The sequence below is a fragment of the Amyelois transitella genome, chromosome 27, assembly GCF_032362555.1.
Source record: "Amyelois transitella isolate CPQ chromosome 27, ilAmyTran1.1, whole genome shotgun sequence".
In the NCBI taxonomy this organism is placed as follows: domain Eukaryota; kingdom Metazoa; phylum Arthropoda; class Insecta; order Lepidoptera; family Pyralidae; genus Amyelois; species Amyelois transitella.
The window spans coordinates 5,641,153-5,666,207 of record NC_083530.1 but is presented as its reverse complement, the minus strand read 5'-3'; the positions used below and the strand labels follow the sequence as shown (position 1 = coordinate 5,666,207).

Below are 25,055 nucleotides of genomic sequence, written 5' to 3'. Positions count from 1 at the left end.
GCCAAACAGCTGAACGTGGCATGTCAGTCTCTTTTAAACTGTCTACCCAGCAAGGGATGTAGACGTGATTATATGAATCAATGAATGAAAAAAAATAATAGGTGTTGTTAACTTTTGCTTTGTATTTGCAAAAAAATATAATTAAGCCAAATAGCTGAACGTGGCCATTCAGTCTATTCAAGACTGTTGGCTCTGTCTACCCCGCAAGGGATATAGACGTGACAATATGTATGTATGTGGTTTATATTTTGACACAGGGACATCAAACCTGACAACGTGTTGCTAGATGCGAGTGGACACATCAGATTGGCCGATTTCGGTTCCTGTTTGAGACTCGGCGAAGATGGGAAGGTAAGGTTTTGTAATGACCTCATGCAGTTTGTTATGTATGACCGCCTTCAAAGGGAAGATCTGGCCGGGTTCGAATCCCGGTCAGGGCATGATGAGAAAAGATATTTCTCTGATTGGCCTGGGTCTTGGATGTTTATCTATATAATTATTTATTATAAAATATAGTATCGTTGAGTTAGTATCTCGTAACACAAGTCTCGAACTTACTTCGAGGCTAACTCAATCTGTGTAATTTGTCCCGTATGTATTTATTATTTATATCTTCCGCTGGGCTGGTTTGATGTTTGGGGAACTTGTATTGTGAAATCTTTGTAATCGCGATTTAGATTCTTCGCTGCTATTGGCTGAACGCGTCAATTTATTCGCGCGAAATTTATAGAATGATTAGAATTTAAAGATGGCTGACCCTATGTGGCCCTGCTCTTTTCAAGACGAATTTAAAATAAATAATTTATAACCATTTAGACTCTTTATGAGTGACGCTGTTACAACAATAAGTTTATATAAAAATCTAAAATGCGTCGTGTGGTTCCCGGAAAAAAAGGAGAAGACATACCAACCCATCGCGTTTTCTACATCACGTAGGAGGCGATTAAAGTTGTAATTTAAACGCACAATTGCAGGTACAAAGCAACGTAGCGGTGGGCACTCCGGACTACATCTCCCCGGAAATCCTGCGCGCCATGGAAGACGGTCAAGGGAGATACGGGCCGGAGTGCGATTGGTGGTCGCTGGGTAAGGGATTTACATATCTAAATTACATTAGTGTTGGGACTAACACTGTTGAATTGGTTATTAATTTAATTTATTATACGTACATGTCTATATATTTTACTTTATTAATAAATGTGGGTGGTGTGTTCCCGTTGGGGTAGACAGATATTCTTTTCATACATACATACATATAGTCACGTCTATATCCCTTACGGGGTAGACAGAGCCAATAGTCCCGAAAAGACTGAATGGCCACGTTCAGCTGCTCGGCTTAATGATGGAATTGAGATCCAAATAGCGACAGGTTGCTAGCCCATCGCCTAAAAAAAAGGATTGCAATTTTATAAGCCTATCCCTTAGTCGCCTTTTACGACATCCATGGGAAAGAGATGGAGTGGTCCTATTCTTTTTCGTATTGGTGCCGGTAACCACATGGTTCGGCAAGGGATTTCATATCTAAATTACATTAGTGTTGGGACTAACACTGTTGTATTGGTTATTAATTTAATTTAGTATACGTACATGTTTATATATTTTACTTTATTAATAAATGTGTACGCATATAATTGTTTAAATCAAGCATCATCCTACTTAATATTAAAAAAACAAAAGTTTGTGAGTATGTCAGGATGTCGGTATGGATGTTTGTTATTCTTTCACGCAAAAACTACTGAACCGATTACGATGAAATTTGGTATGTTGGTAGCTGAAGACCCAGAATAACATATAGGCTACTTTTTATCCCGGAGTTCCCGCGAGGGATATAGACGTGACTGTTTGTATGTATATGTATGTGAAACTTAACATTGGGTCAACTTGAGAGCCCGAATGTTATACATACATATGGTCACGTCTATATCCCTTGCGGGGTAGACAGAGCCAACAGTCTTGGAAAGACTGAATGGCCACGTTCAGCTATTTAGCTTTCTGATAGAATTGAGATTCAAATAGTGACAGGTTGCTAACCTCAACGCCTAAAAAAGAATCCCAAGTTTGTAAGCGTATCCCTTAGTCGCCTTTTACGACATCCATGGGAAAGAGATGGAGTGGTCCTATTCTTTTTTGTATTGGTGCCGGGAACCACACGGCAGACTCATACATACTCATACTCTTTCCACTTGCTAACATCTCCGAATACTTCGTTTAAGCAGTATTTTGTTATTGTTATTTGTTTTTATTTTTGTTTCAGGCGTATGCATGTACGAAATGTTATTCGGCGAGACGCCATTCTACGCGGAATCCCTTGTAGAGACTTACGGGAAGATCATGAATCACGCCAGGTCATTCCACTGCCCGCCGCCGGACGAGCAAACTGCCCAGGTAATATCACCCTTACGGGGTGGACAGAGCTTGTGCTCGAGAGATATGTTTGACAAATAGTTGAGAATCCATCAACGTCGTATATAGCTTGTAATTTTTATTTCTTATTTTAAATTATTGCCGTGTGGTTCCAATGAAAAAATGAATAGGACCACTCCCATCTCTTTTCCATGTATGTAATATAAAGCGACTAAGGGAGAGGTTTATAAACTTAAGATTGTTCTTTAAGGCGATGGGCTAGCAACCTGTCACTATTTTAATCTCAATTCTGTCATTAAGCCAAACAGAACATGACCTATCAGTCTTTCAAAACTGCTGGCTCTGTCTACCCCACAAGGGGGGATATGGACGTGACTATGTATACCTATGTATTTATGTAAAATTAAATTGATGGTTAAAACTTGTTCAGAATAGAATGTAAGTGAACCTTATGAATTATATATTTATTTATTTAAACTTTACGCACGTAAAATGTACAACAGGTGGACTTAATGCCACAAGGCATTCTATGTCAGTTGGACCTTTGGACCGAACTGAGATGGATGTACGGGTGATAACTGAAACAAATCAATATTGAACATGCTATTTATTTATATATTCATGTACATCAAGGAAAATAAGAATAAAACTTGAAGAGAAATTAAGTACAAGGGCACTACTTATTTCAAGAGAAATTTATTCGTTGCAGGTATCTGAAGAAGCGAAAGATCTAATTCGACGGTTGATATGCGCGTCGGAAAACAGACTGGGGAAGAACGGACTCCAAGATTTTAAGGTATTTCAGTTTATTGTTATATAATAAAAATATTGTTATAAATTTTATACGTAAGGCAATTCTATCTGTCTATGTATCTATCTTTTGCCAATTAATTGTTATACATTTTATGCGCAAGGCAATTCTATCTGTCTATGTATCTATCTTTTGCCTGAGTTATGTATATTAGTTTAAGTGTTAACCGATGCTCTTACGGTGAGGGAAAACGTCGTGAGGAAACCTGCACATTCTGGCAAGTGGATGTGTAACCATGATCGATCCAATACGTGTTAGGTTTACCTTCAAAGGTTGCGGAGGACAGACGGGAGTCGCTTCGTGTAAAAACCTGACTCGCACAATCCAGGGTCCATGGTCAAAGGCACACCCCGGGCTCCTCTCCAGAGTGGTGAGGATGCAACTGGGACTAAAGCCAGGAGGAAGAAAGAGTACTAGTTTTTGACTGAAAAACATCAAGGCCAGGTTATGTTGGTTATGCTTTAAATCAATAAAAATTTTGAATATAAAAAAAAATTGGGATTCTTCTTTTAAGCGATGGGCTAGCAACCTGTCTCTATTTGAATCTCAATTCTATCATTAAGCCAAACAGCTGAACATAGTCTCTCAGTCTCTTCAAGACTGTTGGCTGTATGTATGTATGTATGTGTGTTTGTGGTTCCCGGCACCATCAGAAAAAGAATAGGACCACTCCATCTCTCTCCCATGGATGTCGTAAAAGGTGACTAAGGGGTAGGCTTATAAATTTGGGATTCTTCTTTAAGGCCATTCGCTAGCAACCTGTCACTATTTGAACCTGAATTCTATCATTAACCCAAATAGCTGAACGTGGCCTACGTTGGCTCTGTCTACCCCGCAAGGGATATAGACATGATTATATGTGTGTGATGTATTTATTTGAATAACAATATATATATTTCAGAAAAGAAAGTGGAAAGAGGTAGTCTCTGCCTACCCCTCCGGGAAAGAGGCGTGATTTTATGTATGTATGTTTGTATGTATATTCCAGGCTCACCCCTGGTTCGCCGGCCTGGATTGGGACAACCTTCGAGAGATGCAGGCTCCGTTCGTTCCAGACGTCTCGAGTCCAACGGATACTTCAAATTTTGATGTTGATGACACTGATATCAGGTTTGTTGGTCAATCAATTGGTCATTTTGTGAAAATACTGAATACGAAAACTCTTGATAATATTTGTATTTATAAATGAACTAGCTGTGTCTGTTTTTTCGTCCGCGTGGAATAGTTATTCAAGATTCAAGATTATTTATTTGTAAAACATGTTATATTACATCCTACATATGAATAGGTACATACATGTATTGCAGATGGAGAAGCATATTGTTGTGACTGAACATGTTTGGCCATACGGCATACAAAATATTTATTTATACATGCAATATTATATTATGACATGCATACCATGAACTATAGCAACCGTCAATAAAGAAAAAGGAAATATATAAATTTAAGAAATAATAAATTAATTTTCAATATTATCATTACTATTATAAATTTACCCTGTCATTAAGGATTAGTTATTTTGGGCATCATAAAAGCCCTCAAGGATGAATAATTTACCCCGTTTTTTTCACATTTTCCATTATTTCTTTGCTCCGTGACCATATGTATGTATGTAATTGTTTAACTCAATGTTTCCATATGTATGTAATATTTAAAACTTTAATTCATTTATTTTTTTGATTCGGCTTTTGTGGGACATTTTCCGACATGGCTAGTGAAGTGCTCAAAATGTTGCAGTCTGTCACAGGCGGTGCCGCCGCTGTCGGCGTCACTATTTGAATCTCAGTTGTATCATTAAGCCAAACAGCTGTACGTGGCCATTCAGTCTTTTCAAGGCTGTTGGCTGTCTACCCCGCAAGGGATATAGACGTGACCACATGTATGTATGTAATCTGTGTAACTGAATGTTTCCCCTGCAGGCTGTCGCAGGCGGTGCCGCCGCCGCCGCCGTCGCCGGCGTTCTCGGCGCTGCACCTGCCGTTCGTGGGGTTCACGTTCACGGCGGGCAGCCGCCTGGCCGACCGCGGCGCGCGCGCAGCCCCGCTCAGCCCCGCCAAGAACGCGCCCAGGCAGGTGCGTGCGGCGTGTTAGTTTCAATGGGTTGATGGTTGACTCGGGTTGAGTCGGGTTGAGTCGGGTTGAGTCGAGTTGAGTCGAGTTGAATCGAATAGAATCGAACTGAATTGAGTTGAATCGAATACAATCGAACTGAATTGAGTTGAATCGAATACAATCGAATCGAATCGAATCGAATTGAATAGAATGGAATCGGAATTGAATATATTCAAAATTGGATACAAGGTATCACTTATTGACGTCAAATAAATCTAATTATATCTAATACCTCGCCTAAAGCGCATGTGTATAAGAAGCGGCGGAACAAACTATAGTGCAGCATTTTCATCGGACGTCAATTTAAATATATCAAAATTTTGATTCATTATTAGTGGATACTTCATATCACTTAATAATAGTTGAAACGCTTAACATTGGTTGACGTCAAATATATTACTTAAGTCTAAGTTTACTGCCGCTTCCAAGGCGTCAGTGCAGAAGATATAGATCTCTTATATCTTAATCGTGGACGAATGCACATTGTATATATTTATTTATTTATTTATACATACAAACATGAGACAGACGCGGAAAGCGACTTTGCCTTAAACTCTTTCTTTCTTTCTTTTCTATATTATGGCTTCCACCGGACTTTCGGTGATTCTGCCAATGTCATGGTTTAAAGAGACACGAAGTTACAAAATTGGACGGTATACAATCTGAAAGGAGAAGGTTAACAAATGTTCAAACACAACAAGTAGGTATTGTTAGTAACCTTATACTCTCTAATGATACTATTTTATTTTTTATTCGACAGGCGCCGTCTAATTGCGGAGACCGAGCTGCTTTGAAGGCGTTGGAACGGGAGAATGCGTTGTTGGCGCAGACCATCGCCGAACTGAGGGCGGGGGAAGCTATAGGTTAGTTTGTTTGTTAGTTTGTTTTTTCTGTCTGTATAACAGGTGACATCGGAGACTAAAGGCGTTGGTGAGAGAGATTGCATTGTTAGTGTCTACGCCTTACCCGGAAACATCAATCACTGTCAAGCAGCCGCCCCGGAACCCGGTCACTGCGCGTCATCTAGCGCATTCCATCTTTACATGTCACTTCTTTTCTCTCAACTCAAGTCGACACATCTCTAAAATTTATATCTTAAAAATAGCATCAGTCTTCAACTATTTTTGTAATATTTATTGTTATTCAGATTACACAAGAAGTCAACCAAATTTATCAACTTTTATTTCTTGTTCTATCACGAACAGTTAGCGTAAACCTGAACTGAGGGTGGGGGAAGCTATAGGTTAGTTTGTTAGTTAGTTAGTTTGTTTGTCTGTCTGTACAACCGGTGACATCAGAGACTAAAGGCGTTGGTGAGAGAGAATGCATTGTTAGTTGCTAGTTTTTACTCGATCAAACGCGTCGATAAAGTTAACGCGTATTTGTATGTGATTTAATCAGCGCCATCTTGTGGTAACGCGATGGCACTAATGCAACTCCATGCAAATTCGCGTTTACTTGGTCGACGCCTTTGGCCGAGTAAAACTTGCATTAACCCCTCTGAGAGCGGGGGAAGCTATAGGTTAGTTTGTTAGTTTGTTTGTCTGTTTGTACAGTCAAACTGTGCAGAATTTAAAGGTTTTTGTGAAAACAAAACACAATATTGTAAAACATATACATACATACATAAAATCACGCCCCTTTCCCGGAGGAGTAGGCAGAGACTACCTCTTTCCACTTGCCACGATCTCTGCATACTTCCTTCGCTTCATCCACATTCATAACTCTCTTCATGCAAGCTCGATTAAAACATATGTATGTATATATAACGTTTTAAACTAATTTATATTGTTTAATTTGTCATTACCTTAGTTGCCTTTTACGACATTCACGGGAAAGGGATGCCAATGGTCCTATTCTAATGCCGCCGGACACCACACGGCACTAATGATTGAAAATTTCCCATTACGTTCCCACAGAAGACCATCACCAATTGAGAGATGAAATGGCCGCCTTAACAAAGAGGAACGCTGAATTGGAGGCGCAGATACGGTGTTACGAGCAGCTCAGTAGTGGAAATGTTACCGTGAGTTGTTTGTTTGTTTGTTTGTAAATACTTTATGGTACATAACAAATTTTTTTGTAGTACATAGAATAGAATAGAATAGAATAGATTTATTTTCAAAATTGGATACAAGGTATCACTTATTGACGTCACATAACTTAAATCTAATTATAACTACTACCGCTTCCAAAGCGCATGTGTAGAAGAAGCGGCGGAACCAACTACACTGCAGCATTTTCATAGGACGTCAATTTACAAATATAGATCTCTTAAATCAAAATCGTGGACGAATGCACATTGTCTACATTAAAAAACATGTATGAATGTAGAACTGATTATGTCAATACGAATATTTCGTCAAATAAAATAAATATAAAATAAAATATGTACATACTGTACAAATTATGTCAAGATCATGTCAAAATACACAAGAATTAAGAGGCTATTATGTCCAGCTCGGGCCACACATGTTTATCATTAATATAATCATCCGTGCTGTAATAGGCTTTCCTACAAAGCTCAACTTTAATATACTGTTTGAATTTTCTATCATTCATTTCAAGAACACTTTTTGGTAATTTATTATAAAATCTTATACAATTAATCAGAAATGATTTCCCTACCTTAGCCAGCCGATGTGCTGGGATCGACAACTTGTAATTGTTCCGCAGTGATCTACTAGTACATTCACCTACTTTTTTGAAAGAGTCTAAGTTTTTCCTAACATGCATGATGTTATCGAATATGTATTGGGAGGGCAAAGTTAAAATATTTAGGTTTTTGAAAAAATCTCTAAGGGAATCTCTTTGTTTAAGACCGTAGATATATCGAATTGCCCTTTTTTGTAAAATGAAAATAGTTTGTATGTCTGCTGCTGATCCCCAAAGCAGTAGACCATATGACATTAAACTATGAAAATAACTAAAATATACTAGCTTAGCAGTTGCCACATCCGTCAAATGCCTAATACGACGAATAGCGTATGCTGCAGAACTAAGCCTTTTAGAAAGTTTTAAAATGTGAGCATGCCATTTCAAATTTGAATCTAATGTTATTCCTAAGAAAGTAGTACTATCAACAAAATCTAATCTTTTACTACTTATACTAATATCCACATTTGCCTGCCGCACATTGGGAAGTGTAAACTTAATGCATTGGGTCTTATTTGCATTTAACAATAAGTTGTTGATTGTAAACCAGTTAGAGATGGCGGCTAAAGTGCTATTCACATCATCACAGATTTCGCTACGGCGGTTCATTTTAAAAATTAGTGACGTATCATCTGCAAACAACACGATGCCAGTCTGTTTCTCAATCATGCAAGGCAGGTCGTTGATATATATCAGAAAGAGAAAAGGTCCCAAAATGGAACCTTGCGGTACCCCAATTTTTACCGTCGCTCCTTTCGATTTTGTATTATTTAAATCTACCGTCTGTAATCTATCACTAAGATATGATTTAATTAGTTCAACGGCAGCAGTATCGAACCCGTAATGAGCGAGCTTGAGCAGAAGAGTTCTATGATCTACGCAATCAAATGCTTTGGTCAGATCGCAAAACACTCCGATGGCATCCTGTGAGTCTTCCCATGCATTGAGAATATGAGTGACAAGAGCCACACCTGCATCTGTTGTACATTTCCCCTCAGTAAAGCCGTATTGCTGACTATGAAATAATTTATTAGACTTAAAGTAACGCTGCATTTGATTAAGCATGATTCTCTCGAACACCTTGCTCAAAATTGGTAAAATTGAGATTGGTCTATAATTACCAGGATCTGATTTTTCACCTTTCTTGAATAATGGAATTAGTTTACTATACTTCATTAAATTTGGAAATATCCCTTGGTCAACACAATTATTGAATATATATGCTAAGTCCCCAGCTATAATATTTATAATATGACATATCACAACAGCCGACATACCCCAATAATCCTCAGACTTTTTCAGATTAAGTTCTTTAAAGGTATTAATAATGTCAGTAGGGTCAATATTTAAGAATTTAAATTTGGAACTGCAAATGCTGACATTATTTTTAAGTAGTATTTCAGCTTCATTAGGGCATGAGTCAATATTTGAAGTTAATTCCAACGGTATATTTGTAAAAAAAAAATATTTGAAATAACAATACACAAGGGCGGACTTATAACTGTGCTGTGAGGGATTTCTTCCAGTCAACCAGGTAATTCAAAGATACATATCAAGTTAAGGAATAGTAGTTACAGCTAGCTAGGTGCAACGGCAAAAATACTATAAAAAAAATCAAACATAAGTAATAAAACAATATACATACATAATATAGTATACATATACATATAAAAACTCAATGCGTTACACGATCGAAAAACAAAACATATTAAATTTTTGTATGTTGTTGTATTTGTCCAAACATTCTATGTAGTCTTATACTATGTAGTGATAAAAAACTAGTGCACCTGGGCGACCGAGCGATGCGCTGTGTCTTTTGGTTAACTGACGTCAGAAAAATAAAAATTAAGCTATATGTTGTTAGGAATCGAACCTGAGAACTCCAGCGTGAATGTCGATCGCTCTGACCGTAAGACCCAGAGTTACGGCGGCGCCGAAATTATTGTAAAATAACAACCATTTTGTATGGAAAAATGATTTTATGTAATAACATGGGAATATCAAATTTTTACCAGACGCGAGAACCAGCTAAATCGATTTTTACCCCAGTATGCATTTATTTGAATCTCAATTCCATCACATCTGAACGTGGCCTTTCAGTCTTTTTAGGACTGTTGGCCCTGTCTACCCTGCCTTACGTGATTATATGTATATATATATATATATATAAATATATATGTATATATATATATATATATATACGATCTCTGCATACTTCCTTAGCTTCATCCACATTCATAACTCTCTTCATTCAAGCTCGGCGGTTTCGGGTACTTTTGACCTGACCCTTTACCAGGACGTCCTTAATTTGATCAAGATACGTTCGTTTTTTGTTTTCACAATTATAATTACAATGTTGGTTTGATTCGAAACAATGATGTTTTTTTTTTACTACAGGATGGCTCAACACCGTTCCAGCCGACGGACGTGAGCTCTCGCCTGCGCGAATTAGAGGCTCTGCTCGCCTCGTTAACGGCGGAGAAGGAGGAGTTGGCCAAAGATAGGATGGACACTGTGGAGAAATTGATGCTACAGGTCAGTTGATTAATTAACATTGAAGCCGTGTGGTTCCCGGCACCAGTACAAGGATAGGACCACTCCATCTCTTTCTCATGGATGTCGTAAAAAGCGACTGAGTGATTAGCTTGTAAACTTGGGATTCTTCTTGAAGGCTTGTGTGGGCTAGCAACCTGTCACTATTTGAATCTCGATTCTATCATTACGCTTGACATCTGAACGTGGCCTATCAGTATTTCAAAACTGCTTGCTCTGTCTACCCCGCAAGATATATAAACGTGATTATATGAATGAATTAATCCATACTAATATTATAAAGCTGAAGAGTTTGTTTGTTTGTTGTTGCGCTTATCTCAAGAACTATTGGTTCGAATTGAAAAATTATTTTTGTGTTGAATATACCATTTATCGAGAAAGGCTTTAGGCTATATAACATCACGCTGCAACTATTAGGAGCGAAGAAATAATGGAGGATGTGAAAAAAATCGGGGAAAATTATTTATCCTTGAGGGCTACAATTTATTATGTATTTCTTTTGTAGGGACATATTTTGTAAGTTATTATTTATGTAGGTATATTTCAATCTAGTTTGTAATTTATATGTACTGCGCCAATCGCCTTATTATTTTTAATTTCCTCCCACCCTAAGGTTGACTGGAAGAGATTGCTTTAGCCATAAATCCGCCTTTGTACCTCATTACCTGTGTTTTTTTTTCTGTTCTTCTTTTTCTTATGGTGCAATAAAGAGTCGTATCTACAATGATGCCCAAAATAACTATTCCACGCGGACGAAGTCGCGGGCACAGCTGGTTAATGAATATACTCACATTTGTACACAGGACAAAGAATTGAAAGACGCCCTGTCTCAGCGGAAATTGGCGATGGCGGAATATAACGAAGTGTCCGACAAACTCTCCGAGCTGCGGCAGCAGAAGCAGAAACTGTCGCGACAGGTGAGTTGTTGTTATACTACTACTACTACTACTATGTGACGTCAATAAGTGATACCTTGTATCCAATTTTGAAAATAAATCTATTCTATTCTATTCTATCTTCTCATTTCTCAATTGCCGTGTGGTTCCCGGCATCAATATAAAAAGAACAGGGCGACTTAATCTCTTTCCCATGGATGTCGTAAAAGGCTACTAAGAGATAGGCTTGTAAACTTGGGATTCCTTGTTATACTATCTTCTCATTTCTCAATTGCCGTGCGGTTCCCGGCATCAATGTAAAAAGAACAACACGACTTAATCTCTTTCCCATGGATGTCGTAAAAGGCGACTAAGGGATAAGCTTGTAAACTTGGGATTCCTTGTTATACTATCTTCTCATTTCTCAATTGCCGTGCGGTTCCCGGCATCAATATAAAAAGAACAGGACGACGATAATCTCTTTCCCATGGATGTTGTAAAAGGCGACTAAGAGATAGGCTTGTAAACTTGGGATTCCTTGTTATACTATCTTCTCATTTCTCAATTGCCGTGTGGTTCCCGGCATCAATATAAAAAGAACAGGGCCACTCAATCTCTTTCCGATGGATGTCGTAAAAGGCGACTAAAGGATAGTCTTGTAAACTTGGGATTCTTGTTTTGGCGATAGGCTAGCAACCTGTCACTATTTGAATCTCAATTCTATTATTAAGCCAAAAAGCTGAACGTGGCCTCGGTACTGTTGGCTCTGTCTCTTGTAGACGTGACTATATTTATATATGTATGTACTCAATTTTTAATTTATATAACACACAAGTATATCGGCTACATAAATGCGATGTCATGTCAGTGGTTTTAAATAACCAAATAAGATTTACAAAACATACAAGCTTCACACGTGAAATTTGGGTATCAGATTTATGCTATCACGCAGTGCTGAGATAAGAAAAGATTTTTCCAAATTAATACTATAAAGGGTTTACCCCTTGAAGGACCCCTAAAAAGGATTTAAAGGTACAATGAAAAAAAAAAAATTTTCACCGAGCGACTAAAAATTTGGCACCTGCTCTCTGGCAAAAATAATCAAAAAGGTATCTTATGGTTTTTTACTGCCGGCTCTGTCTACCCCGCAAGAGATATAAACGCGACTATATGTATGTACTATATGAATGTACTACATATGTATGTATGTTATATAATTGTGCAGAGTGTTTGCTGATGATAATAACGAACACACTTTTTGATATAATTTAATTAAATAATAATAATATTAAATAAAAATACCTGAACGTGGCCATTCAGTTTTTTCAAGACTGTTGGCTCTGTCTACCCCGCTAGGGATATAGACGTAACCATATGTATGTATGTATGTTTAATTGAATAGGTACGCGACAAAGAGGAAGAATTAGAAGTTGCCATGCAGAAGATTGACGCGCTGCGACAGGACATCAGGAGAGCTGATAAAGGGAGAAGGGAGATGGAGGCGCGATTGGAAACCGCCATTAATGAGGCCACTAAGGTGAACTTTCTTTTTTTTTTTACTATACTTTTTATTTAACTAGTGCAAGCGAGAGCGCGGAACGAGCGACAGAGAGGCACAATCGGCCTTCGCGTTCGACATCCATCTCTCTCCTACTTGAGTGAGCGATGCGTCTGCGTGGACAGTTGCTATACTATAGTACATTTACATGTTTTGGTCGAGTATCAAGTGCAGTGAAAAGTGAATGTGGTGTTATCAGTGTTTTCTTATGGTACCGTGTGGTTCCAATACAAAAAAGAATAGGACCACTTCAACTCTTTCCCATGGTTGTCGTAAAAGGCGACTAAGTGATAGGTTTATTAACAAGGGATTCTTTTTTTAGGCGATTGGCTAGCAACCTGTCACTAGTTGAATCTCAGTTCAATCATTAAGCCAAATAGCTGAACGTGGCCATTCAGTCTTTTCAAGACTATTATTGGCTCTGCCTACCCCGCAAGGGATATAGACGTGACCATATGTATGTATGAATGTATGTATGTGTTTTCTTAAGACGTTGTCACGTTCAACTATCGTCAGTAAACCGACTTTACAGACGCCACCGGAGCCACCTATCTCATTTCCGGTAAAACCGTTCTTACCTGTCATGGCGTCTAGCGTGTAGTTATAAAATGTTGTGTTCATATTTAATTGAAATAAAGTAACTTTATTACTCAACTAGCGACCCGCCCCGGCTTCGCACGGGTGCAAAATTCGGAAAAAATTCGGAAAAAATAAAACCTTCCTCTTGAATCACTCTACCTGTTACAAAAAACCGCATCAAAATCCGTTGCGTAATTTTAAAGATTTAAGCATACAGACAAACAGACTAAAATAGCGACTTTGTTTTATACTATGTAGTGATAATTGTATCAATAACTTCACCAAAAACGCACCAACGCAGACAACTGATTGTTTTTTTTTTTGTACGGCAGGAGCGGAAGTTGCGCGAGGAAACGTTGCGGTCTCAGCGCGTGGAGGGCGCGGCGGGCGGCGACGTGGCGCGGCTGCAGCACGAGCTGGACACGCTCGAGGTTATACTGACACACACACACACACACATATATTATATATATATATATATATGTATAAATATATATATATATATATAAATGTGTATATGAAAGGAATAGAAAAGGGTATGTTGAGATGGTTCGGTCATGTGGAGAGGATGAATGAAAGCAGGTTGACTAAGCAGATATACAAGGAGAGTGTGGAGGGAAAGGTCGGAGTGGGAAGACCTAGACGAACGTATCTTGATCAAATTAAGGACGTCCTGGTACTTGCTTGGCTTGCACGAAGAGAGTTATGAATGTGGATGAAGCGAAGGAAGTGTGCAGAGATCGTGGCAAGTGGAAAGAGGTAGTCTCTGCCTACCCTACCGGGAAAGAGGCGTGATTTTATGTATGTATGTATGTATATATATATATATATATATATATATATATGGCAATACAAACGTTTGCCATATTAATAGTTTTTATGTTTAATTTCTAGTTAAAAAAAGAAAATGTTAAGGGTGGACAACCGTTATCACTAAGGGTATGATAAATAAATAAATACGTGACTATATATGTATGTATGTATGACGGCGTCCGTGGCGCAGCGGTAGTACGCTTGTCTGTGACATCGGAGGTTCGAATTCGGGTTCGAATCCCGGCCAGGGCATGATGAGAAACGAACTTTTTGTAATTGGCCTGGTTCTTGGATGTTTATCTATATAAGTATTTATTGTAAAATCACAAAAATGCGTGGATGAGTAAAGATTTGCAAGAACTTGTGCGATTAAAGAAGAAAGCATGGCTGGATTTGTTAGCAGCAAAAGCTAACTTAAGAATGCAAGAGGTTATAGATGAGGATGTGAATGAAGCACGTAAGGAATATAAAAAAAATGAAAGATTTGGTTAAGAAAGCTGTGATTAGAAAGAAAGAAGAGTATAAAGAGGATTTTGATAAAAGGCTATCAGAAGACTTTCAGTCAAATCTGAAAGTATTCTGGAAATCCGTAAAGTCAGTCCGAGGAAAAACTATAACCAGAGAGCTGACTAAGATCAGATGCCAGGATGGTAGCGTTGTGAAAGGAGAAGAATGTGTGCTAAAGATATGGAAGGACTATTTTGAGAGTTTATTTGAAAAAAAGGAAGAAAATAAGAAAGAGTTCTGCTATAGCGAAGAAAAAGAGAATGAGATGGAAGGCGAAATTGAAATGTTTGAAATTGTGGAAGCACTTAAGAGTATGAAAGCGGGTAAGGCTGCCGGGTATGATAGAGTGTCGGTCGAGATGCTTAAAGCAGGAAAAGGCGTCGTAGCTAGACAGTTGTACTGCCTTTTCAATTTGTGTTGGAGAAGCGGCCGAGTACCAAAAGATTGGTGTAAGGCTGTTATTGTGCCACTTTACAAAGGAAAAGGGTCACAACTGGACTGCAAAAATTATCGTGGTATAAGCCTGCTTAGCGTCGTCGGCAAATTGTATGCTAAGTTATTGATTAATAGAGTCAGGAATGAAACTGATGACAAAATATGGGATGCTCAAGCGGGATTTCGAAAGGGAATGGGATGTACTGATCAGGTCTTTTCTTTGCGGTGCATAGCCGAAAAGTTTTTGGCCAAGAGTCAAAAAGTCTATTGCACATTCGTGGATTTGGAAAAGGCCTATGACAGAGTTGAGAGGAATGAATTGTGGTCAGCACTTTCTATGCATGGGGTGAGCAGTCTCTTGATACGAGCACTGAAATCCTTATATGAGGATTCGAGTGCTTGTGTCAGGATAAACGGAGCGCACACTGAGTGGTTTAAGATTGAGAAAGGCGTTAGGCAAGGATGTGTTGCGTCACCGTGGCTGTTCAACCTATTTATGGATAGCTGCTTGACAGATTTGCAAGAGTCTAAAAGTGGATTAAGGATGAATGAGTTACTCGTCAAATGTCTGCTCTATGCCGACGATCAGGTTATACTGGCGTCATCAGCGGAGGAGTTACAGGAGATGGTAAACTGTATGCATGAAGCTTTAAAAGAGAAAGGAATGAAAGTGAACGTAAGTAAAACTAAAACACTGGTTTTTGAAATGGAGAAAGAAATGACAGCATGTAATATTTTGATTGGAGGAGAAAAAGTGGAGCAAGTGAAAGAGTTTGTATATCTAGGATCAAAGTTTACATCAGATGGCAAGTATGATAGTGATATTGAAAGGAGAGTGAACGCGGGGAACATGGTGAATGGAGCTTTGCATGCCTTTATGAGCAGTCAGAAACTATCCAAAAAGGCTCGACTGGCTGTGCACAGAGGCGTGTTGGTCCCGACATTAATGTATGGGAGTGAAAGTTGGGTATGGCAAAAGAAGCACGAAAGCAGAATAAATGCAGTGGAAATGAGAGCGTTAAGGAGTATGTTGGGTGTGAAATTGAGTGACCGGATAAGGAACAGCGTGATAAGGGAATGTTGTGATGTGAAAGAAGATGTAGTTACAGGAATAGAAAAGGGTATGTTGAGATGGTTCGGTCATGTGGAGAGGATGAATGAAAACAGGTTGACTAAGCAGATATACAAGGAGAGTGTGGAGGGAAAGGAAGGGAAACATCCATACTGACATACTCACAAACTTTCGCATTCATAATATTTATCCGTACTTATATATTTATTTATTTTATATGTTTATTAGAACAAGGAAATGTAGGTAAATAATTTTAATTCAGTGTAATTTCAATTCCAGGCGCAGTACAAAGAATCTTTGGCACAACAGCAAGCGCGATATAACTCTGAGTTGTCATCGCTCAGGGATCAGCTGCAGGAGGGCGACGCCATGCGCAGTGTGCTCAACAGGGAGGTCAGTCAGTCAGTCAGTTAGTCACAGAGGTCAGGTTCGATTTCAGGTCGGGCAGGAAGCTGACAGACACAGTATATCTATGTAGGAAGTATAGTGGAATTGTAATTCTCTACGGAAGGAGAAAAGAGGAGAGAAATATTCAAAATAAAAGCACTATATATTGGAAATAAAAATATTTGCCAATAAATATAATACCTGATATTTTTCGCTAATTTAAACTAGCCATGGCAACCGTTGCTATGGTGTACATAGAAAAGGTTGCCTACAATCTACAAAGAATAGTTGGCACAACAACAAACGCGATATAACTCTGAGCTGTCATCGCTCAGGGATCAGCTGCAGGAGGGCGACGCCATGCGCAGTGTGCTCAACAGGGAGGTCAGTCAGTTAGTTACGTGCTCAACAGGGAGGTCAGTCAGTCAGTTAGTTACGTGCTCAACAGGGAGGTCAGTCAGTCAGTTAGTTACGTGCTCAACAGGGAGGTCAGTCAGTCAGTTAGTTACGTGCTCAACAGGGAGGTCAGTCAGTCAGTTAGTTACGTGCTCAACAGGGAGGTCAGTCAGTCAGTTAGTTACGTGCTCAACAGGGAGGTCAGTCAGTCAGTTAGTTACGTGCTCAACGGGGAGGTCAGTCAGTCAGTTAGTTACGTGCTCAACAGGGAGGTCAGTCAGTCAGTTAGTTACGTGCTCAACGGGGAGGTCAGTCAGTCAGTTAGTTACGTGCTCAACAGGGAGGTCAGTCAGTTAGTTACGTGCTCAACAGGGAGGTCAGTCAGTTAGTTACGTGCTCAACAGGGAGGTCAGTCAGTCAGTTACGTGCTCAACAGGGAGGTCAGTCAGTCAGTTAGTTACGTGCTCAACAGGGAGGTCAGTCAGTTAGTTACGTGCTCAACAGGGAGGTCAGTCAGTTAGTTACGTGCTCAACAGGGAGGTCAGTCAGTTAGTTACGTGCTCAACAGGGAGGTCAGTCAGTTAGTTACGTGCTCAACAGGGAGGTCAGTCAGTCAGTTAGTTACGTGCTCAACAGGGAGGTCAGTCAGTTAGTTACGTGCTCAACAGGGAGGTCAGTCAGTCAGTTAGTTACGTGCTCAACAGGGAGGTCAGTCAGTCAGTTAGTTACGTGCTCAACAGGGAGGTCAGTCAGTTAGTTACGTGCTCAACAGGGAGGTCAGTCAGTCAGTTAGTTACGTGCTCAACAGGGAGGTCAGTCAGTCAGTTAGTTACGTGCTCAACAGGGAGGTCAGTCAGTCAGTTAGTTACGTGCTCAACGGGGAGGTCAGTCAGTCAGTTAGTTACGTGCTCAACAGGGAGGTCAGTCAGTCAGTTAGTTACGTGCTCAACAGGGAGGTCAGTCAGTCAGTTAGTTACGTGCTCAACAGGGAGGTCAGTCAGTTAGTTACGTGCTCAACAGGGAGGTCAGTCAGTCAGTTAGTTACGTGCTCAACAGGGAGGTCAGTCAGTCAGTTAGTTACGTGCTCAACAGGGAGGTCAGTCAGTTAGTTACGTGCTCAACAGGGAGGTCAGTCAGTCAGTTAGTTACGTGCTCAACAGGGAGGTCAGTCAGTCAGTTAGTTACGTGCTCAACAGGGAGGTCAGTCAGTTAGTTACGTGCTCAACAGGGAGGTCAGTCAGTCAGTTAGTTACGTGCTCAACAGGGAGGTCAGTCAGTCAGTTAGTTACGTGCTCAACAGGGAGGTCAGTCAGTCAGTTAGTTACGTGCTCAACAGGGAGGTCAGTCAGTCAGTTAGTTACGTGCTCAACAGGGAGGTCAGTCAGTTAGTTAGTTACGTGCTCAACAGGGAGGTCAGTCAGTCAGTTAGTTACGTGCTCAACAGGGAGGTCAGTCAGTCAGTTAGTTACGTGCTCAACAGGGAGGTCAGTCAGTCAGTTACGTGCTCAACAGGGAGGTCAGTCAGTCAGTTAGTTACGTGCTCAACAGGGAGGTCAGTCAGTCAGTTAGTTACGTGCTCAACAGGGAGGTCAGTCAGTTAGTTACGTGCTCAACAGGGAGGTCAGTCAGTCAGTTAGTTACGTGCTCAACAGGGAGGTCAGTCAGTCAGTTAGTTACGTGCTCAACAGGGAGGTCAGTCAGTCAGTTAGTTACGTGCTCAACAGGGAGGTCAGTCAGTTACGTGCTCAACAGGGAGGTCAGTCAGTCAGTTACGTGCTCAACAGGGAGGTCAGTCAGTCAGTTAGTTACGTGCTCAACAGGGAGGTCAGTCAGTCAGTTAGTTACGTGCTCAACAGGGAGGTCAGTCAGTCAGTTAGTTACGTGCTCAACAGGGAGGTCAGTCAGTCAGTTAGTTACGTGCTCAACAGGGAGGTCAGTCAGTCAGTTAGTTACGTGCTCAACAGGGAGGTCAGTCAGTCAGTTACGTGCTCAACAGGGAGGTCAGTCAGTCAGTTACGTGCTCAACAGGGAGGTCAGTCAGTCAGTTAGTTACGTGCTCAACAGGGAGGTCAGTCAGTCAGTTACGTGCTCAACAGGGAGGTCAGTCAGTTAGTTACGTGCTCAACAGGGAGGTCAGTCAGTCAGTTACGTGCTCAACAGGGAGGTCAGTCAGTCAGTTAGTTACGTGCTCAACAGGGAGGTCAGTCAGTCAGTTAGTTACGTGCTCAACAGGGAGGTCAGTCAGTCAGTTAGTTACGTGCTCAACAGGGAGGTCAGTCAGTCAGTCAGTTACGTGCTCAACAGGGAGGTCAGTCAGTCAGTTAGTTACGTGCTCAACAGGGAGGTCAGTCAGTTAGTTACGTGCTCAACAGGGAGGTCAGTCAGTCAGTTACGTGCTCAACAGGGAGGTCAGTCAGTCAGTTAGTTACGTGCTCAACAGGGAGGTCAGTCAGTCAGTTAGTTACGTGCTCAACAGGGAGGTCAGTCAGTCAGTTAGTTACGTGCTCAACAGGGAGGTCAGTCAGTCAGTTAGTTACGTGCTCAACAGGGAGGTCAGTCAGTCAGTTAGTTACGTGCTCAACAGGGAGGTCAGTCAGTTAGTTACGTGCTCAACAGGGAGGTCAGTCAGTTAGTTACGTGCTCAACAGGGAGGTCAGTCAGTCAGTTAGTTACGTGCTCAACAGGGAGGTCAGTCAGTTAGTTACGTGCTCAACAGGGAGGTCAGTCAGTCAGTTAGTTACGTGCTCAACAGGGAGGTCAGTCAGTTAGTTACGTGCTCAACAGGGAGGTCAGTCAGTCAGTTAGTTACGTGCTCAACAGGGAGGTCAGTCAGTTAGTTACGTGCTCAACAGGGAGGTCAGTCAGTTAGTTACGTGCTCAACAGGGAGGTCAGTCAGTTAGTTACGTGCTCAACAGGGAGGTCAGTCAGTTAGTTACGTGCTCAACAGGGAGGTCAGTCAGTTAGTTACGTGCTCAACAGGGAGGTCAGTCAGTTAGTTACGTGCTCAACAGGGAGGTCAGTCAGTCAGTTAGTTACGTGCTCAACAGGGAGGTCAGTCAGTCAGTTAGTTACGTGCTCAACAGGGAGGTCAGTCAGTCAGTTAGTTACGTGCTCAACAGGGAGGTCAGTCAGTCAGTTAGTTACGTGCTCAACAGGGAGGTCAGTCAGTCAGTTAGTTACGTGCTCAACAGGGAGGTCAGTCAGTCAGTTAGTTACGTGCTCAACAGGGAGGTCAGTCAGTCAGTTAGTTACGTGCTCAACAGGGAGGTCAGTCAGTCAGTTAGTTACGTGCTCAACAGGGAGGTCAGTCAGTCAGTTAGTTACGTGCTCAACAGGGAGGTCAGTCAGTCAGTTAGTTACGTGCTCAACAGGGAGGTCAGTCAGTTAGTTACGTGCTCAACAGGGAGGTCAGTCAGTCAGTTAGTTACGTGCTCAACAGGGAGGTCAGTCAGTTAGTTACGTGCTCAACAGGGAGGTCAGTCAGTCAGTTAGTTACGTGCTCAACAGGGAGGTCAGTCAGTCAGTTAGTTACGTGCTCAACAGGGAGGTCAGTCAGTTAGTTACGTGCTCAACAGGGAGGTCAGTCAGTCAGTTAGTTACGTGCTCAACAGGGAGGTCAGTCAGTTAGTTACGTGCTCAACAGGGAGGTCAGTCAGTCAGTTAGTTACGTGCTCAACAGGGAGGTCAGTCAGTCAGTTAGTTACGTGCTCAACAGGGAGGTCAGTCAGTCAGTTAGTTACGTGCTCAACAGGGAGGTCAGTCAGTTAGTTACGTGCTCAACAGGGAGGTCAGTCAGTCAGTTAGTTACGTGCTCAACAGGGAGGTCAGTCAGTCAGTTAGTTACGTGCTCAACGGGGAGGTCAGTCAGTCAGTTAGTTACGTGCTCAACAGGGAGGTCAGTCAGTTAGTTACGTGCTCAACAGGGAGGTCAGTCAGTTAGTTACGTGCTCAACAGGGAGGTCAGTCAGTTAGTTACGTGCTCAACAGGGAGGTCAGTCAGTTAGTTACGTGCTCAACAGGGAGGTCAGTCAGTCAGTTAGTTACGTGCTCAACAGGGAGGTCAGTCAGTCAGTTAGTTACGTGCTCAACAGGGAGGTCAGTCAGTCAGTTAGTTACGTGCTCAACAGGGAGGTCAGTCAGTCAGTTAGTTACGTGCTCAACAGGGAGGTCAGTCAGTTAGTTACGTGCTCAACAGGGAGGTCAGTCAGTTAGTTAGTTACGTGCTCAACAGGGAGGTCAGTCAGTCAGTTAGTTACGTGCTCAACAGGGAGGTCAGTCTGTCAGTTAGTTACTTGCTCAACAGGGAGGTCAGTCAGTTAGTTACGTGCTCAACAGGGAGGTCAGTCAGTCAGTTAGTTACGTGCTCAACAGGGAGGTCAGTCAGTCAGTTAGTTACGTGCTCAACAGGGAGGTCAGTCAGTTAGTTACGTGCTCAACAGGGAGGTCAGTCAGTTAGTTACGTGCTCAACAGGGAGGTCAGTCAGTCAGTTAGTTACGTGCTCAACAGGGAGGTCAGTCAGTCAGTTAGTTACGTGCTCAACAGGGAGGTCAGTCAGTTAGTTACGTGCTCAACAGGGAGGTCAGTCAGTTAGTTACGTGCTCAACAGGGAGGTCAGTCAGTTAGTTACGTGCTCAACAGGGAGGTCAGTCAGTCAGTTAGTTACGTGCTCAACAGGGAGGTCAGTCAGTTAGTTACGTGCTCAACAGGGAGGTCAGTCAGTCAGTTAGTTACGTGCTCAACAGGGAGGTCAGTCAGTCAGTTAGTTACGTGCTCAACAGGGAGGTCAGTCAGTTAGTTAGTTACGTGCTCAACAGGGAGGTCAGTCAGTCAGTTAGTTACGTGCTCAACAGGGAGGTCAGTCAGTCAGTTAGTTACGTGCTCAACAGGGAGGTCAGTCAGTCAGTTAGTTACGTGCTCAACAGGGAGGTCAGTCAGTTAGTTACGTGCTCAACAGGGAGGTCAGTCAGTCAGTTAGTTACGTGCTCAACAGGGAGGTCAGTCAGTTAGTTACGTGCTCAACAGGGAGGTCAGTCAGTCAGTTAGTTACGTGCTCAACAGGGAGGTCAGTCAGTCAGTTAGTTACGTGCTCAACAGGGAGGTCAGTCAGTCAGTTAGTTACGTGCTCAACAGGGAGGTCAGTCAGTTAGTTAGTTACGTGCTCAACAGGGAGGTCAGTCAGTTAGTTACGTGCTCAACAGGGAGGTCAGTCAGTCAGTTAGTTACGTGCTCAACAGGGAGGTCAGTCAGTCAGTTAGTTACGTGCTCAACAGGGAGGTCAGTCAGTCAGTTACGTGCTCAACAGGGAGGTCAGTCAGTCAGTTAGTTACGTGCTCAACAGGGAGGTCAGTCAGTCAGTTAGTTACGTGCTCAACAGGGAGGTCAGTCAGTTAGTTACGTGCTCAACAGGGAGGTCAGTCAGTCAGTTAGTTACGTGCTCAACAGGGAGGTCAGTCAGTTAGTTACGTGCTCAACAGGGAGGTCAGTCAGTCAGTTACGTGCTCAACAGGGAGGTCAGTCAGTCAGTTAGTTACGTGCTCAACAGGGAGGTCAGTCAGTCAGTTACGTGCTCAACAGGGAGGTCAGTCAGTTAGTTACGTGCTCAACAGGGAGGTCAGTCAGTCAGTTACGTGCTCAACAGGGAGGTCAGTCAGTCAGTTAGTTACGTGCTCAACAGGGAGGTCAGTCAGTCAGTTAGTTACGTGCTCAACAGGGAGGTCAGTCAGTTAGTTACGTGCTCAACAGGGAGGTCAGTCAGTCAGTTAGTTACGTGCTCAACAGGGAGGTCAGTCAGTCAGTCAGTTACGTGCTCAACAGGGAGGTCAGTCAGTCAGTTAGTTACGTGCTCAACAGGGAGGTCAGTCAGTCAGTCAGTTACGTGCTCAACAGGGAGGTCAGTCAGTCAGTTAGTTACGTGCTCAACAGGGAGGTCAGTCAGTCAGTTAGTTACGTGCTCAACAGGGAGGTCAGGTTCGATTTCAGGTCGGGCAGGAAGCTGACAGACAGTATTTCTATGTAGGTAGAAAGTGTAGTCCGTCCGTACGTCCTGGTAAAGGGTCAGGTAAAAAGTACCGGAAACCGCCGAGCTTGCATGAAGAGAGTTATGAATGTGGATGAAGCGAAGGAAGTATGCAGAGGTCGTGGTCGCCTTTTACGGAAACAGGAAAATGTGAGTGAGAAACAAGTATTATAAAATTTGTATGTGCGACTTTGTGACTGTATTTTAAAAGAGTTTTCTTTAATTATTGTCGGTTTCATTTATTGATTACTAGATAACATAATGCAAAAACAGTTGAAGTATTTAAAAAAATGGTTTATAATATTCACGTTTCTTTGAATTTAAAATCTATATTGCATATCATATACCAGTAAATCAGTTGAAATAGTCACACATTTTTAAGTAGATACAATATGAACACTGTTGGGCATTGCAATTTTAAAATTACATACACATACATACATATAATCACGTCTATATCTATAGTATCCTATCTTTATATATCGTCTATCTATATCTTTCGGGGTAGACATAGCCAACAGTCTTGAAAAGACTGATAGGCCACGTTCAGCTGTTTGGCTTTATGATGGAATTGAGATTCAAATAGTGACAGGTTGCTAGCCCATCGCCTAAAAGAAGAATCCCAAGTTTATAAGCCTATCCCTTATAGTCGCCTTTTACGACATCCATGGGAACGAGATGGAGTGGTCCTATTCGTTTTTTTATTTGTGCCGTGAACCACACGGCACTTTAAAATTATATATTCTAATTTGTTATAGTCTTTGAATTTATTTCATTATTTCCAGCTGCAAACTTCCAAAGAGAAGCTGGAGAGCCGCCGCATGGAACAGTTGACTGACAGCGAAGACAGACAGACGCTGATAAACGAGAACAGGAAGCTGGCCAAAGACCTGGACGCTGTGAGTTTGCATACATACGCACATACATATGGTCACGTCTATATCCCTTGCGGGGTAGACAGAGCCAACAGTCTTGAAAAGACGGATGTATCCTGTTATTTGGCTTAATGATAGAATTGAGATTCAAATAGTGACAGGTTGCTAGCCCATCGCTTAAAAGAAGAATCCCAAGTTTAAAAGCCTATTCCCTTAGTCGCTTTTTACGACGTCCATGGGAAAGAGATGGGGTGATGCTATTCATTTTTTTTTATTGATTCCGGGAACCGCACTTCACACCGTGCCGTTATCCGAAACCTAATAATAATTTTTTTTTTTTTTTTTTTTAAGATGGCCGAAAACGGTAGGCGTTGGCAATCCGAACGTCGCCAGATGGAGATGGAACTGGAAGAGCTGAGAGCCAAGAGGGACTCTATGCAGCATTGGGAGACTCAGGTGAGTTGGTTACCCGCTTGCGATCGGAGGGGGTTCTCAATTTTTCAACACGATTGGTCCGAGTTGTGTGACCTTTAAAACAGCGGGTATCGTGCCACACGTGTTATGAGAGTTATATAGAATGCGTAGATGTAATTAGGTATAGACACGTGATATATGAATTGTTATATATATCATAACGTTATATATATCTATACTAATATTATAAAGCTGAAGAGTTTGTTTGTTTGTTTGAACGCGCTAATCTCAGGAACTACTGGTTCAAATTGATTTTCTTTTTATTATAATTTTGCGTCGAATAGACCATTTATCGAGGAAGGCTTTAGGCTATAAAACATCACGCTGCTACTTATAGAAACCCTGCCTAAAGCCTTCCTCGATACTTATAGGAGCAAAGAAATAATGGAAAATGTGAAAAAAAAAACGGGGAAAATTATTCATCATAATAACTATTTTATTGTTTGTTTTGACAAGAGACGTGTTAGTATTGTCCGCTCGTTCCTCGACGCTTTAATACTATATTATTATTTTTGTAATTAATTTCTATAGTCTTCTTTGGCTATCATTCTTTGCCATACCTACTCTT

The 25,055-nt window shown here is 41.3% G+C and overlaps 1 protein-coding gene across 3 annotated transcripts in view; it reads left to right on the top strand.

The window, feature by feature from the left end:
• LOC106130435 (serine/threonine-protein kinase Genghis Khan) overlaps window positions 1-25,055 on the top strand; it is a 73,320-nt gene that overhangs the window by 8,741 nt on the left and 39,524 nt on the right. For all 3 annotated transcript variants that reach the window (XM_060952091.1, XM_060952089.1, XM_060952090.1), the window contains exons 8-22: window positions 258-351; window positions 975-1,086; window positions 2,255-2,385; window positions 3,074-3,160; window positions 4,164-4,285; window positions 5,098-5,251; window positions 6,051-6,153; window positions 7,210-7,316; window positions 10,343-10,480; window positions 11,302-11,415; window positions 12,776-12,910; window positions 13,843-13,941; window positions 16,617-16,730; window positions 23,924-24,037; window positions 24,365-24,469. In XM_060952091.1, coding sequence (XP_060808074.1) covers window positions 258-351; window positions 975-1,086; window positions 2,255-2,385; window positions 3,074-3,160; window positions 4,164-4,285; window positions 5,098-5,251; window positions 6,051-6,153; window positions 7,210-7,316; window positions 10,343-10,480; window positions 11,302-11,415; window positions 12,776-12,910; window positions 13,843-13,941; window positions 16,617-16,730; window positions 23,924-24,037; window positions 24,365-24,469 — 1,729 coding nt within the window. The remainder of the gene's footprint in view (window positions 1-257; window positions 352-974; window positions 1,087-2,254; window positions 2,386-3,073; window positions 3,161-4,163; window positions 4,286-5,097; window positions 5,252-6,050; window positions 6,154-7,209; window positions 7,317-10,342; window positions 10,481-11,301; window positions 11,416-12,775; window positions 12,911-13,842; window positions 13,942-16,616; window positions 16,731-23,923; window positions 24,038-24,364; window positions 24,470-25,055) is intronic.